Source organism: Pecten maximus, chromosome 9 (assembly GCF_902652985.1).
Source record: "Pecten maximus chromosome 9, xPecMax1.1, whole genome shotgun sequence".
Classification (NCBI taxonomy): domain Eukaryota; kingdom Metazoa; phylum Mollusca; class Bivalvia; order Pectinida; family Pectinidae; genus Pecten; species Pecten maximus.
This window is the reverse complement of record NC_047023.1, coordinates 26044271-26058066: the sequence shown is the minus strand read 5'-3', so window position 1 is coordinate 26058066 and position 13796 is coordinate 26044271. Positions and strand designations below refer to the sequence as shown.

The following is a 13796-nucleotide window of genomic DNA, read 5'->3' as shown; positions in this document are numbered from 1 at the left end:
TTACATTGGACTTGTTATAGAGATTGATATTATTAAAGTATAATCATTCTTTTTTTTTGTTTTGGAATTTTTTTATTTTCTTCCATACATATGCATACATGTAGCAATACATAATATTGGTGTATATTTAATTGCAACAATTACACTTTTTCATACGCTTAATAAAAATTCGCTTATCAATACATGAAGTATACCTCAGATGCAGTTTCGTCCCAATACATTAAATCGTGCAATCGTATAGAATGAATGTGTTCATCACGATTTCATATTATCTCATTGTGTAATGTGGCTGATAGAACATGCTCTTTTATATATATATATATATATAAGGGTCAAAGAAGTAATATGAACAGTATAATCCAGATAACACTGGATCCTCACATAAATGTATGGAGGATACGAATTACTTGTAATGATTATATGGGGCAAAGAAGTAATTCAAACAGTGTAAACAATGAGGTTTGTTAAATTTTCGAGGCAATCCGCCCCTTTATCAAAACACAAAAAATCACAAATACAATCACATAATATATATAAGAAGTACTGGAAATACAATAAAATACAATAAGAATAATGTTTTAGTAACTGGAGAAACCACAATGAACCCTTCGGCAAATGTGGGCCGAAGGCGGATACTAGCGTGACTGCATCATGTTCAAACACTAGAACGCTATGCGACCAACGGCAGAGATATTTTGAATTCCCCTGCACGTGAAAGTATTCCGAAGAGTTCAAAGACGATTCGTCCCTAAACACTGCTAGTGGACGACATTTTTATATAAATGCAATGTCGTCCACTAGCAGTGTTTAGGGACGAATCGTCTTTGAACTCTTCGGAATACTTTCACGTGCGGGGGAATTCAAAATATCTCTGCCGTTGGTCTCATAGCGTTCTAGTGTTTGAACATGATGCAGTCACGCTAGTATCCGCCTTCGGCCCACGTTTGCCGAAGGGTTCATTGTGGTTTCTCCAGTTACTACAACATTATTCTTATAGTATTTTATTGTATTTCCAGTACTTCTTATATATATTATGTGATTGTATTTGTGATTTTTTGTGTTTTGATAAAGGGGCGGATTGCCTCGAAAATTTAACAAACCTTATTGTTTACACTGTTTGAATTACTTCTTTGCCCCATATATATATATATATATATATATATATATATATAATCATTCTTAGTGTATTTTGTAGTTGTGGATTTTGTAGAGTTGTAGTTGTAGAATAATGACGAAGTCGTAGATTGTTGGTTCCTCTTTATTGATGTAGGTAGATGTTGTATCCATACAAATACGGGAGGAGCGACGTGTCCGTGTAAAGCATGGGATGGAGTGATGTGTCCGTGTAAAGCACGGGATGGAGTGATGTGTCCGTGTAAAGCACGGGATGGAGTGATGTGTCCGTGTAAAGCACAGGATGGAGTGATGTGTCCGTGCAAAGCACGGGAAGGAGTGACAATGGTATGAACTTAATGCTTTTCTTTTATATCAATTATAATGTGCATCGCCCTGACAGATAGATTTCCCCTGACTTAATATGGTTATGGGGTTTGTGACCTGAAATCTACATGTAAATAGCACATTAATTAGAACTACACAAAAATAATTTAATTTAGAGAACCGAGGTTTAACTAATTACTGGCAAATTAGCTAACATGTGTACATGTAGATATGATATACAGGTTATATGATATACAGGTTCTATGTATAAGTATACAAACTACTACTGAACATATAACAGTACATTATTATTCTGTTTTATTTGTAAAACTACCGCATTATTGACTAGAAAACACAATCCTGTAAATCTGCTACCTCTGCATGCTTTAATGTCGCCATTTTGATAGGTAAATTACTCGCGTGTAAGTTACATACTCATACAAACGTTTCTTTTTAAACTGTTCCATAATACCACAAATATCACAAAATAATGCATGTGGGGGTTTATTTATTTTCATTTGCTAGGTTTATCCCCTCCTGAACAGCCAGGGTGATTTTGAGGCAGGGTCTCCTGGTAGCAGTTGGTGACCACCTAAGTGAACAACATACGGGAGGCCTGCTGCATGGCATCAAGAGCATTTAGGATAAAATGTCTTGTCCTTGAAGAACACAAACACGACAGCACAGACCAACCCGTTTCTCAGCTTCCCACCGACATGGGTAGGGAGCATCGAACCATGCCCCTTTGATCTTCACTTGGAGTTACATGGCTGGCATTCTAAGTGACTAAGCTATTGCAGCCCCTTCAGCAATATCGAGCATGTAGGGGGAACAGCGTTAATGTAGGGGGAACAGCGTTAATGTTCCTTTCATATAAATTTCCACATGTAATTTTGTTGCTCAGGTAAAAAATCCTTTTTTCTTGGAGAAACAAAAATCATCTTCCTTGTCAAAAGAGCAATCAATGGGAGATAATTCACAGTTTGTGAAATATGAAAAGTGACTATGTAAGATCTTTCAGACCATAAATCATACCTTTTCCTTTTTTCCTTTGCCTTTGGTTGTTTCCTGATGCAAACTTCCTCCATAACCATCCTTGATGACATTCATCATACTCGTGATGAAATTGGAAAATTCCTGAGGGTATTCCACCATCTTCTTGTTCAAAGCTAGGTGTAAGTCCGCCATTGCTTCATGAACTGCAGGATCTTTGAGTCTTTCTTTATTTTTCTTTCTAAAATTAAAACAACCCAAACAATTCATTTTACCAATTTAATAATACATATAACAAATATTGTTTGCTTGGTTAGTTGTATGCAGCAGATTATGAAGCAGACTAGTACTCTTTTTACTATTTTTGGAATTTGGCTTTGACATAAAATCATTTCATTGGGGAACGTGGCTAATCATCTTCCCCAAAAGCCAATAGATAGAGCTGTTTTGGAGGAGTCATGGTTTAATCTCCTCTGTTAATATGACTTCCTGCTCTCTGAACAGTAGTGTGAGCTACAAACAAATTCAGTAATAATAGAGATTATTTCACACCTGTACCATAAAGTGCCCGAATTTCTCAGCCCATGAACCCCCAGACAAATGTTTATGGTTGATGAACAATGAAAAAATAAATATTTTCAAAATATCAGTCTAAATTCAAACATCAAAACAGGGTTACTATAATCAAAGATACTACATACAATGTATAAGTATGATTAAATTATATCTGATCATAATCTATTTTATACATAGAATGTACATGTGCTAGATATAATATCAATAATCATGTCAATCACCCTGTCTTTGTCAAGGCTCGACTTCAACTCTCTGTTTATGAATGTATATGTAATCTTTGCTGTCCCGTGTGGGCCAAAATTCATCAATGAGGAAATTGAATTGTATTTTCTCCAGTGTTTTTGTGAAATGTTTGGGGAAAATTATAACTCTGTGGAAATTTGGATTATTTTTATGCAGCAAAAGTGTAAAATTAAGAAGTAAATTTGGAACAGAGGTCAATAGCGGGATTTGATATCGTTGCATAAAAACATACTAAATAAAGATTTGGAGAATTTCAGAATTTCACAAATAGGAATGAAATATAGAAATCAAAGCAAGTAAATTAGAATTACTCATCTCTATGTTAGGTACATATTAAAACTACAATCAAAATGTCGAAAAATAATCAGAAACACTTTGTATTGAATTTCTTACTTGACAATGTCTTTGAGAAAAGAAATCATTTGCCGACCCCAATTGGTGGCCTGTTCACGAAGTTCAATATGTGGCTGTTCTGGGGTGTGTTCCAAGTTTGCGATCGTGTCCAACACTCGATTCAAGTCATCACCCATCAGAGTCTACAGAAAGAAAAACATCCACATGAACAAGACAAGAGCAGCTTACAGGTAATTTTTAATGTTGGAAATAAAAGAACAAAACCACTTTATTCTTCGTATTGCCTATAATGGTCATTGAATGAGGTAAATACATGGATTTATAAACCCAAGAAAAACATACTAAAAGAGGATGCAGTCTGAGGTTAATACAATCTGTATCTGACACAAGCTACAATCTACAACAATAGGGCTATCGTTTTTCTTCAAAAGTGAATTTACATTATAGTGTAATATTTTTTTGTATTGGATGTGTATTAGAACACAACTGTAAATGAAAACAGCAATTTTTTAAAGAACAACTTGTATCAAATCAATATATTTTTCTTTATTATTTGCCAGGTGATGGCGGCATTGTCAATGATAATCTAGAATCATTATGAAAAAATATGAACACAGTCATACTTACACCAAGATATTCATCTAGTTCATTAACACTCAGGACATAGGGTATGAACTCGGAACCATGTGATGTCGATGGCCCTGTTTCCAAACAGGCTAGGAAAAATTCAAACATCATTTTGTTACTTTGTTCTAAAGTCATTCTCCCATCTTCAACACAGGCTCTGAAATTTGAATGAATATTTTTTAATGCTCCATGTTATTGCTCTAGAGGATCCAACACAGTTTTATATGCCAACATTGCACGACCGACACAAGAAAACAAACTCAAAACGAGTATAATATTATATGAACACATGTCGTTGAATCTTTTTATTATTGAACAAGAGATCGAAGAGGGATATTGGTACCCACCATCGAATGAACCTTATTGGTTCTATATAAGACTGATCTTTATTGGTTCTATGTAAGACTGATCTGAATGACTGTATTTGTTCTTTATAAGACAGATCTTTATTGGTTCTATATAAGACAGATCTTTATTGGTTCTATATAAGACTGATCTTTATTGGTTCTATATAAAACTGATCTTTATTGGTTCTATATAAGACTGATCTTTATTGGTTCTATATAAGACTGATCTTTATTGGGTCTATGTAAGACTGATCGTTATTGGTTCTACGTCAGACTGATCTTTATTGGTTCTATGTAAGACTGATCTTTATTGGGTCTATGTAAGACTGATCTTTATTGGTTCTATGCAAGACTGATCTTTATTGTTTCTACGTCAGACTGATCTTTATTGGTTCTATGTAAGACAGATCTTTATTGGTTCTATGTAAGACTGATCGTTATTGGTTCTATATAAGACTTATCTTTATTGGTTCTATGTAAGACTGATCTTTATTGGTTTTATATAAGACTTATCTTTATTGTTCTATGTAAGACTGATCTTTATTGGTTCTATGTCAGACTGATCTTTATTGGTTCTATGTAAGACAGATCTTTATTGGTTCTATGTAAGACTGATCTTTATTGGTTCTATGTAAGACTGATCTTTATTGGTTCTATGTAAGACTGATCTTTATTGGTTCTACGTCAGACTGATCTTTATTGGTTCTATATAAGACTGATCTTTATTGGTTCTATGTAAGACTGATCTTTATTGGTTCTATGCAAGACTGATCTTTATTGTTTCTACGTCAGACTGATCTTTATTGGTTCTATGTAAGACAGATCTTTATTGGTTCTATGTAAGACTGATCGTTATTGGTTCTATATAAGACTTATCTTTATTGGTTCTATGTAAGACTGATCTTTATTGGTTTTATATAAGACTTATCTTTATTGTTCTATGTAAGACTGATCTTTATTGGTTCTATGTCAGACTGATCTTTATTGGTTCTATGTAAGACAGATCTTTATTGGTTCTATGTCAGACTGATCTTTATTGGTTCTATGTCAGACTGATCTTTATTGGTTCCATGTCAGACTGATCTTTATTGGTTCTATGTCAGACTGATCTTTATTGGTTCTATGCAAGACTGATCTTTATTGTTTCTACATCAGACTGATCTTTATTGGTTCTATGTCAGACTGATCTTTATTGGTTCTATGTCAGACTGGTCTTTATTGGTTCTATGTCAGACTGATCTTTATTGGTTCTATGTCAGACTGATCTTTATTGGTTCTTTGTCAGACTGATCTTTATTGGTTCTATGTCAGACTGATCTTTATTGGTTCTTTGTCAGACTGATCTTTATTGGTTCTATGTCAGACTGATCTTTATTGGTTCTATGACAGACTGATCTTTATTGGTCCTATGTCAGACTGATCTGTATTGGTTCTTTGTCAGACTGATCTTCATTGGTTCCATGTCAGACTGATCTTTATTGGTTCCATGTCAGACTGATCTTTATTGGTTCCATGTCAGACTGATCTTTATTGGTTCTATGTCAGACTGATCTTTATTGGTTCCATGTCAGACTGATCTTGATTGGTTCCATGTCAGACTGATCTTTATTGGTTCTATGTCAGACTGATCTTTATTGGTTCTATGTCAGACTGATCTTGATTGGTTCCATGTCAGACTGATCTTGATTGGTTCCATGTCAGACTGATCTTTATTGGTTCTATGTCAGACTGATCTTTATTGGTTCTATGTCAGACTGATCTTTATTGGTCCTATGTCAGACTGATCTGTATTGGTTCTTTGTCAGACTGATCTTGATTGGTTCCATGTCAGACTGATCTTTATTGGTTCCATGTCAGACTGATCTTGATTGGTTCCATGTCAGACTGATCTTTATTGGTTCCATGTCAGACTGATCTTGATTGGTTCCATGTCAGACTGATCTTTATTGGTTCTATGTCAGACTGATCTTTATTGGTTCTATGTCAGACTGATCTTTATTGGTTCTATGTCAGACTGATCTTTATTGGTTCTTTGTCAGACTGATCTTTATTGGTTCTATGACAGACTGATCTTTATTGGTCCTATGTCAGACCGATCTGTATTGGTTCTTTGTCAGACTGATCTTGATTGGTTCCATGTCAGACTGATCTTTATTGGTTCTATGTCAGACTGATCTTGATTGGTTCCATGTCAGACTGATCTTGATTGGTTCCATGTCAGACTGATCTTTATTGGTTCCATGTCAGACTGATCTTGATTGGTTCTATGTAAGACTGATCTTTATTGGTTCTTTGTAAGACTGATCTTTATTGGTTCTAAGTAAGACTTATCTGTATTGGTTCTTTGTCAGACCGATCTTTATTGGTTCTATGTAAGACTGATCTGTGTTGGTTCTTTGTCAGACTGATCTTTATTGGTTCTATGTAAGACTGATCTTTATTGGTTCTATGTAAGAATGATCTTTATTGGTTCTATGTCAGACTGATCTTTATTGGTTCTTTGTCAGACTGATCTTTCTTGGTTCTTTGTAAGACTGATCTTTATTGGTTCTATATCAGACTGATCTTTATTGGTTCTATGTCAGACTGATCTTTATTGGTTCTATGCAAGACTGATCTTTATTGGTTCTATGTAAGACTGATCTTTATTGGTTCTTTGTCAGACTGATCTTTATTGGTTCTTTGTAAGACTGCTCTTTATTGGTTCTTTGTAAGACTGATCTTTATTGGTTCTATGTAAGTCTGATCTTTATTGGTTCTATGTAAGACTGATCTTTAGTGGTTCTATGCAAGACTGATCTTTATTGGTTCTACGTCAGACTGATCTTTATTGGTTCTATGTCAGACTGATCTTTATTGGTTCTATGTAAGAATGATCTTTATTGGTTCTATGTAAGACTGATCTTTATTGGTTTTATGTCAGACTGATCTTTATTGGTCCTATGTCAGACTGATCTTTATTGGTTCTATTTAAGACAGATCTCTTCTCTACTTTTTCCATCTTACCTCTTTTACTCCTAATAATCTGATAACAAGAAAAACCGTCATATGAAATCTAAGAAAGATCTAAGAACAACTTTGAGAAAAATTAACTTTAACAGTTGAAATCCAAGATGGTTGCCTGTCAGCCATTTCTCTTTTTTTATCTTCGATTAGACTACCACAAAATTGAATAGGCAAAACCAGGGACGAATATATTAAGAGATATTTGTCAGTGTTTTTCAAGAAAAAGCGATAACAAACTTCAATTGAAGCTGCCTGTCAGCAATATTGTTTGGGCACAACTGGAGACCAAGAAAAGACCATTACTGTATGCTTCACTGCCCTTTATAAAAAAAGGTTTACTTATATTAACTTGTTTATAAAGATCACTATTACTGCACACTTCACTGCCCTTTATAGAAAGGTTTAACTTACAATAACCTGTTCATAAAGACCTCTATTCACTGCCCTTTATAGAAAGGTTTAACTTACAATAGCCTGTTCATAAAGACCTCTATTCACTGCCCTTTATAGAAAGGTTTGACTGTAACCTTGTACCCTAAGAGCATAAGACTCTGGTCAAAACAAAATTATTCACTTTATGGAAAATTTATAAATGGGAACCTTTGCTGACTTAATGAGGGCCTCCTGTGTATTTTCAATGAAACTCATGAAAATGAATGCTTTCCTGACAGAACATGCAGGCTGACAAAGAACATGGAAAAGTTTTATGGCTAATAGTATGCTTTCATTTGGAAATATTCTATTTGTTTTTGTGATATTATGTCAGATGTATTCAATGCCTGTTGATAGTGATTCCATTGTCACATTTCCCCCTTTGAGAATGTGACTATAACCCCAGATATTTGACCTAGACTTGTCGGGTGTTGTTGATGAAGCAGAATCCCGTTTCAGAACTTTCAAAGGTTTCCATCCAAATCTCTCTTTTGCTCATATTTTGCCTTGTTTTATTGGATTATGAAGTAGACATACAGGTTCATTATAATGTTGTTATTCTCTGTTGTTTTTCTATGCCTAAAATATACCAACAAAATCATGCAAGGGAGACAACTTACTGAATTATGTCTTTGAGACATATAATACTTGTGACTGACATCCAGCAGGCTGGTGTTAGATGCAATGGGAATCCCTTGTGACAATTTTTCTCCTGTAGTATTGACACACATCGCTGGCATTTTTCGTAGGTACCAGTCTCATTCAATTCTCTCCGAACATCATGTATGTCATCCGATAGGGCAGATTCATCCTCAGCAGTGGCATTCAGAAAATCATACTTCTGAATAATGTCACCAAGGTCAGCCATTTTGAATCTGAAGAACAAAAATTGTTTTGTTGTTGTACATTTGAAAATAGGCTATTTCTTATGTACCTCTGAGTTTAAGTGGAAAAAAATTGAATAGGTGGTCATTTCATCATTGCCCTCTAAATCACTCCAGCCACCATTTTTGTATCTGTACAGTCACTCTAGAATTACCAATAGTCAAAATTTCATATTAGTATGATTTAAATATTTTATTACATTCCGATATAATAAAACATTCTGAAGTAATTTTAGGTTGAAAGAAAGAAAAAATAATTGAAGGGGGGGGGGGGGGGGGGGGGGGCATTTTACCCAAGTTATCTGACCTCTGCCCAATCTAAATTTGTAAATGTCATAGTGACTATCACATGGGGGAGGGTGTCATTGGAAAGTTGAAGTGTATATTGGATGTTATAGTTGATGAAGGGTACATTGGATGTTATAGTTAAAAGGAATATTTGGTGTTAAAGTTAAAAGGAATATTTGGTGTTAAAGTTAAAAGGAATATTGGGTGTTGTAGTTAAATCAAAAATTGGATGTTATAGTTAAAAGGAGTATTTGGTGTTACATTAAAAGGTATATTGGGTGTTGTAGTTGAAGGGTACATTGGGTGAAATCAACATTGGATGGGCATAGTGTGGAAATAACAATGTACCACCTGTTACCAAATTGGACCAAAAACTGAAGCATCTTAGCTTCACCTGTATCAACGCTACCCTGTAAGTAGCCCGAGTTTCCTCTGTACATGGTGTCAGGGCCAGAGGAAACTCGGGCTGCCATGTAAGGTCACCCGCACTTTCATACAACACAAACACTTATCCTAAACTGTTATGATATAGCAGATGTGTGGGTAATGAGGTATTTAGCACAGAGTACAATCCCTTGTCATAATATACAAGTGCCTGTACAAGTAACTACACATGTCTGTGGCCCAATATACCGGTCATCGTGTTATCCGGTACCTCTATTTAACGACATCTGTGGCCCGGCCTATACTGGCCATAGAGCGCAGAACCATCACTGGACCATGACATTTCATATGGGGCATCTACGTTCACTATCGACATAGCATCAATAGAATTTTTGTCATTGAAAATGTATTCTGTTGGAAACTAAAGGCAAACACTGACCACTAAGTCTACTTACACACAGATGCAGGCAGCCCGGGACCAGGTGGAAATGTGTGTCGACAATGGGTAGATCTTGAGGGGTTCCGAACAAAAATAGGTGACAGCCAATTAGCATACGCGGAAAAACCCACAACCCAGTTAACCACGACCTGAACACAAAACAGTAGCAATTCATTAATCATAAGGAATTTGCTTTGTTAACATGGCCAATGGGAGGGTATTGATTTGCGGACTCAATGGGCCTTTAAATACTTGTGTGTGTAGCGGAGAATGTCGAGATATAGATTTCTAGTTCTAATAATCACAGACCTTGTTACGACTTGTTTGGTATAATTTTTTTTAAACAGTCACCTAGACATTTGAAGATGAGAGCATTGTGTATTTACTTATTCAGGGATCTATATTCTTACTAGTTATATAAATCTCTTGGCTTAGTATTTAGAAATTAGCCTCTATCATCAAATGAACATGTCTAATAATTAAGAAATATGATTTGATATTCGTGCTAATAAAATCTGTGTGGTATTTGTTGCTGTGTCATAACTACAAACCCTAAATACGAGATATCACTAATTCTGTAGGATTTTCCCAACAATACCATACAACGTGTATCTAAATCAGTGGCGTACAATTCCCCCCCCCCCCCCCCCCCCCCCCCCCCCCCCCCCCCCCCCCCCCACACACACACACTTTTTACAGGGGGGGGGGGGGGGGGGGGGCAAACAATTACCCCCCCCCCTTTTTACAGTGGGGGGAGGCAAACATGTCTTTTTGCCCCCCCCCACTTTTTGACATCCAAATCTAAATAAAAGAAAAAAACTATTTTATTTCGACAGATATCTGCAAATTTTCGAGCCGAAAATGTTTTCTTGAAGGCAACTGTATAAACTTATAAACTTAATCTTGTACATCCAGAACATTCCGACTTTTATACTAGTATATATCAATCCTCAGACCTGTGTGTCGGTCGTCTGCACTAGAGCTTGGTAAGTCAATATTTATATCTTAATACGGAATTTTGCTGAACTTCATCACATAGATTCGATAAGTTGATGGTAATTTGTGAAGTTGATTGATTTCATAATGAGAACAAGACAGAAACACAACATGGATAAGAATGCGCGGTTTTAACGTGAATAGAGTGATACAAATTACCGACAGGTACGAATGTGGAAACACCGTATTACATGAAACGGCACTGGCATCTGTTGTCGACAAATTAGCAGCATATAGGGTTCGCTTTAGATACACATTCTATCAGATTCGAAAAAGTTAAAAACCTGTCAATTATTAAGGAAAAATAATAAGTTTTTAAAGTGAATACCTATTCTAGGTAAATTTTCCCTCTTTTCGGAGGAAGGAAATTTGTTTTTATAGCCTTAAAAATGGAAAAAAAATTCGGCTCGCGCCTAAGGCGCTCGCATTATCACTAAATTACTTGACCCACCCTTTCGAAAATCCTGGGTCCGCGCCTGATCCCGAATAATTGCAAATTTGCTATATTCATTTTCTGCCGAGGGGCTTCGCCCCCTTGAACCCCCCTACCAGGGCGCTGCCCTGGAATGCCAGACCCCTCGCAAAAAAAATAAATAAATAAATCGGCTCGCGCCTATGGCGCGAGCATTATCACTAAATTACTGCCCCCCCCCCCCTTTCGAAAATCCTGGTTCCGGGCCTGGTGATTCATGTTTTACTATAAATATTATATACTGATTTGCGTAAATAACTTATTTCGTACTACATAAATTATCATGGGGATGTTGAAATGATAATTATTGGCTAATTTTAGATTTAAAAAAAATTGCCCCACTTTTTGACGACTTCCTACGCCATTGTAAATATAAACTGGCAGAAAAGAGAGGAGTGAGAAGTGGATACGAATCAGAGAAGTGATGAATGAAATAAATCTTCGCTAGCCAGGGTTACGATCTGCCTACTCCTCTTCACCTTCGCTAGCCAAGTGTTACGACCCAACCACTCCGCTTCACCTTCGCTAGCCAAGGATTACGATCCGCCTACTACATTTCTCCTTCGCTAGCCAAGGGTTACGATCCGCCTACTCCTATTCTCCTTCGCTAACCAATGGTTACGATCTGCCTACTCCTCTTCACCTTCGCTAGCCAAGTGTTACGACCCAACCACTCCTCTTCAACTTCGCTAGCCAAGGCATACGATCCGCCTACTACATTTCTCCTTCGCTAGCCAAGGGTTACGATCCGCCTACTCCGCTTCACCTTCGGTAGCCAAGGGTTACGATCCGCCTACTCCTATTCTCCTTCGCTAGCCAAGTGTTACGATCCGCTTACCCACCTTCGCTAGCCAAGGGTTACGATCCGCCTTCTCCTCTTCACCTTCGCTTGCCAAGGCATACGATCCGCCTTCTCCTCTTCACCTTCGCTTGCCAAGGCATACGATCCGCCTTCTCCTCTTCACCTTCGCTTGCCAAGTGTTACAATCCACCTACTCCTATTCTCCTTCGCTAGCTAAGTGTTACGATCTGCCTACTCCTCTTCGCCTTCGCTAGCCAAGGGTTACGATCTGCCTACACATATCCACCTTAAGCTTCACTTGCCAAGTGTTACGATCCGCCTACTCGCCTTCACTAACTAAGGGTTACGTTCCACCTTCTCCTATTCTCCATTGCTTGCCAAGGGTTACGATCCGCCTACTTGCATTCGCTTAGCTAAGGGTTATGATCCTCCTTTCCCCCTTCACCTTCTAGCCAAGTGTTACGATCCGCCTACTCCTCTTTACCTTCACTGACCAAGAATTATGATCCACCTTCATGCACTCATCTTCGCCCTTAGGTAGCGATTCGCCCTTAGCTAGCGAAGATGCAATGATGACAAGGTATAAAATCTCCTCAATGTCCAATATGGATAATAAGAGAAACAGTCCGAATTCCAACTCTTCAGGGGTCTCGGGTACAACTTAACCCCATCTTTGTTGTCTTACCTAATGTCAAATGAAAAGATCAGAAGATACCAGGGAATCCGTAATGCGAAATAGTGATCTACTATTATGACATACAGTTGGATACAGCATGTCTTTTGATAGGAAATTGTTAAAGATAGGTTCAATTCAATTAAAGATAGGTCCAATTATTTGTTTAATTATTTGTTTAATTATTTAAAGATAGGTACAACTGAATTGAACCTATCTTTAATCAAATTAAACCTATCTCTAATTGAGTTGAACCTATCTCTAATTGAATTGAACCTATCTCTAATTGAATTGAACCTATCTCTAATTGAATTGAACCTATCTCTAATTGAATTGAACCTATCTCTAATTGAATTGAACCTATCCTCAATTATTTGAAGATAGGTTCAATCAATTGAATATATGTTAATTTGGCGTTCCATACAAGTGTTTGGCCGGATTTGTTTTATTTCCTTTTCTAACATTAAACGTACTGAATAAGTATGTTATAATTCTTTCTTTATGATTTGCCAGCATCTGTTTTCGGGGTGAAACGTAATTTATCGAAATTTACATGAAAACAGATTGTGCGTTAGGAATCGATTGTATATATAGTTAGGTGTAAAAACGATATTAATTTTGATGGATTTTTTTAAATGTTCAATTTCATTTTCTGCTATTGTCAAGCGTGGGTACAAAAGAAAGGGGGGGGGGGGGGGGGGGGGTCGAGGAGTGTAGATTATGTTTGATCTCCAAATTAAGGATCTTTCGTGATAATTCTAAGCAATAATAAACGGATTGAAGCTTTTGCTCTTTTGTCAGTTACGTGTTAAGTGTACAACATATGCCAACAAGTATATT

General features: G+C 36.6%; 1 protein-coding gene across 1 annotated transcript; it reads right to left on the bottom strand.

Annotated features, from left to right (window-relative positions):
* Positions 1-1954: 1954 nt before the first annotated feature.
* LOC117333948 lies at positions 1955-8887 on the bottom strand. The gene is made up of 5 exons (XM_033893366.1): positions 8639-8887; positions 4234-4390; positions 3646-3788; positions 2476-2674; positions 1955-2032 (listed from the first exon to the last, which is right to left on the bottom strand). The coding sequence occupies exons 1-5, from the start codon at positions 8884-8886 to the stop codon at positions 1955-1957; spliced, it is 825 nt and encodes a 274-aa protein (XP_033749257.1). The 5' UTR covers position 8887.
* Between the last annotated feature and the right edge of the window lie 4909 nt (positions 8888-13796).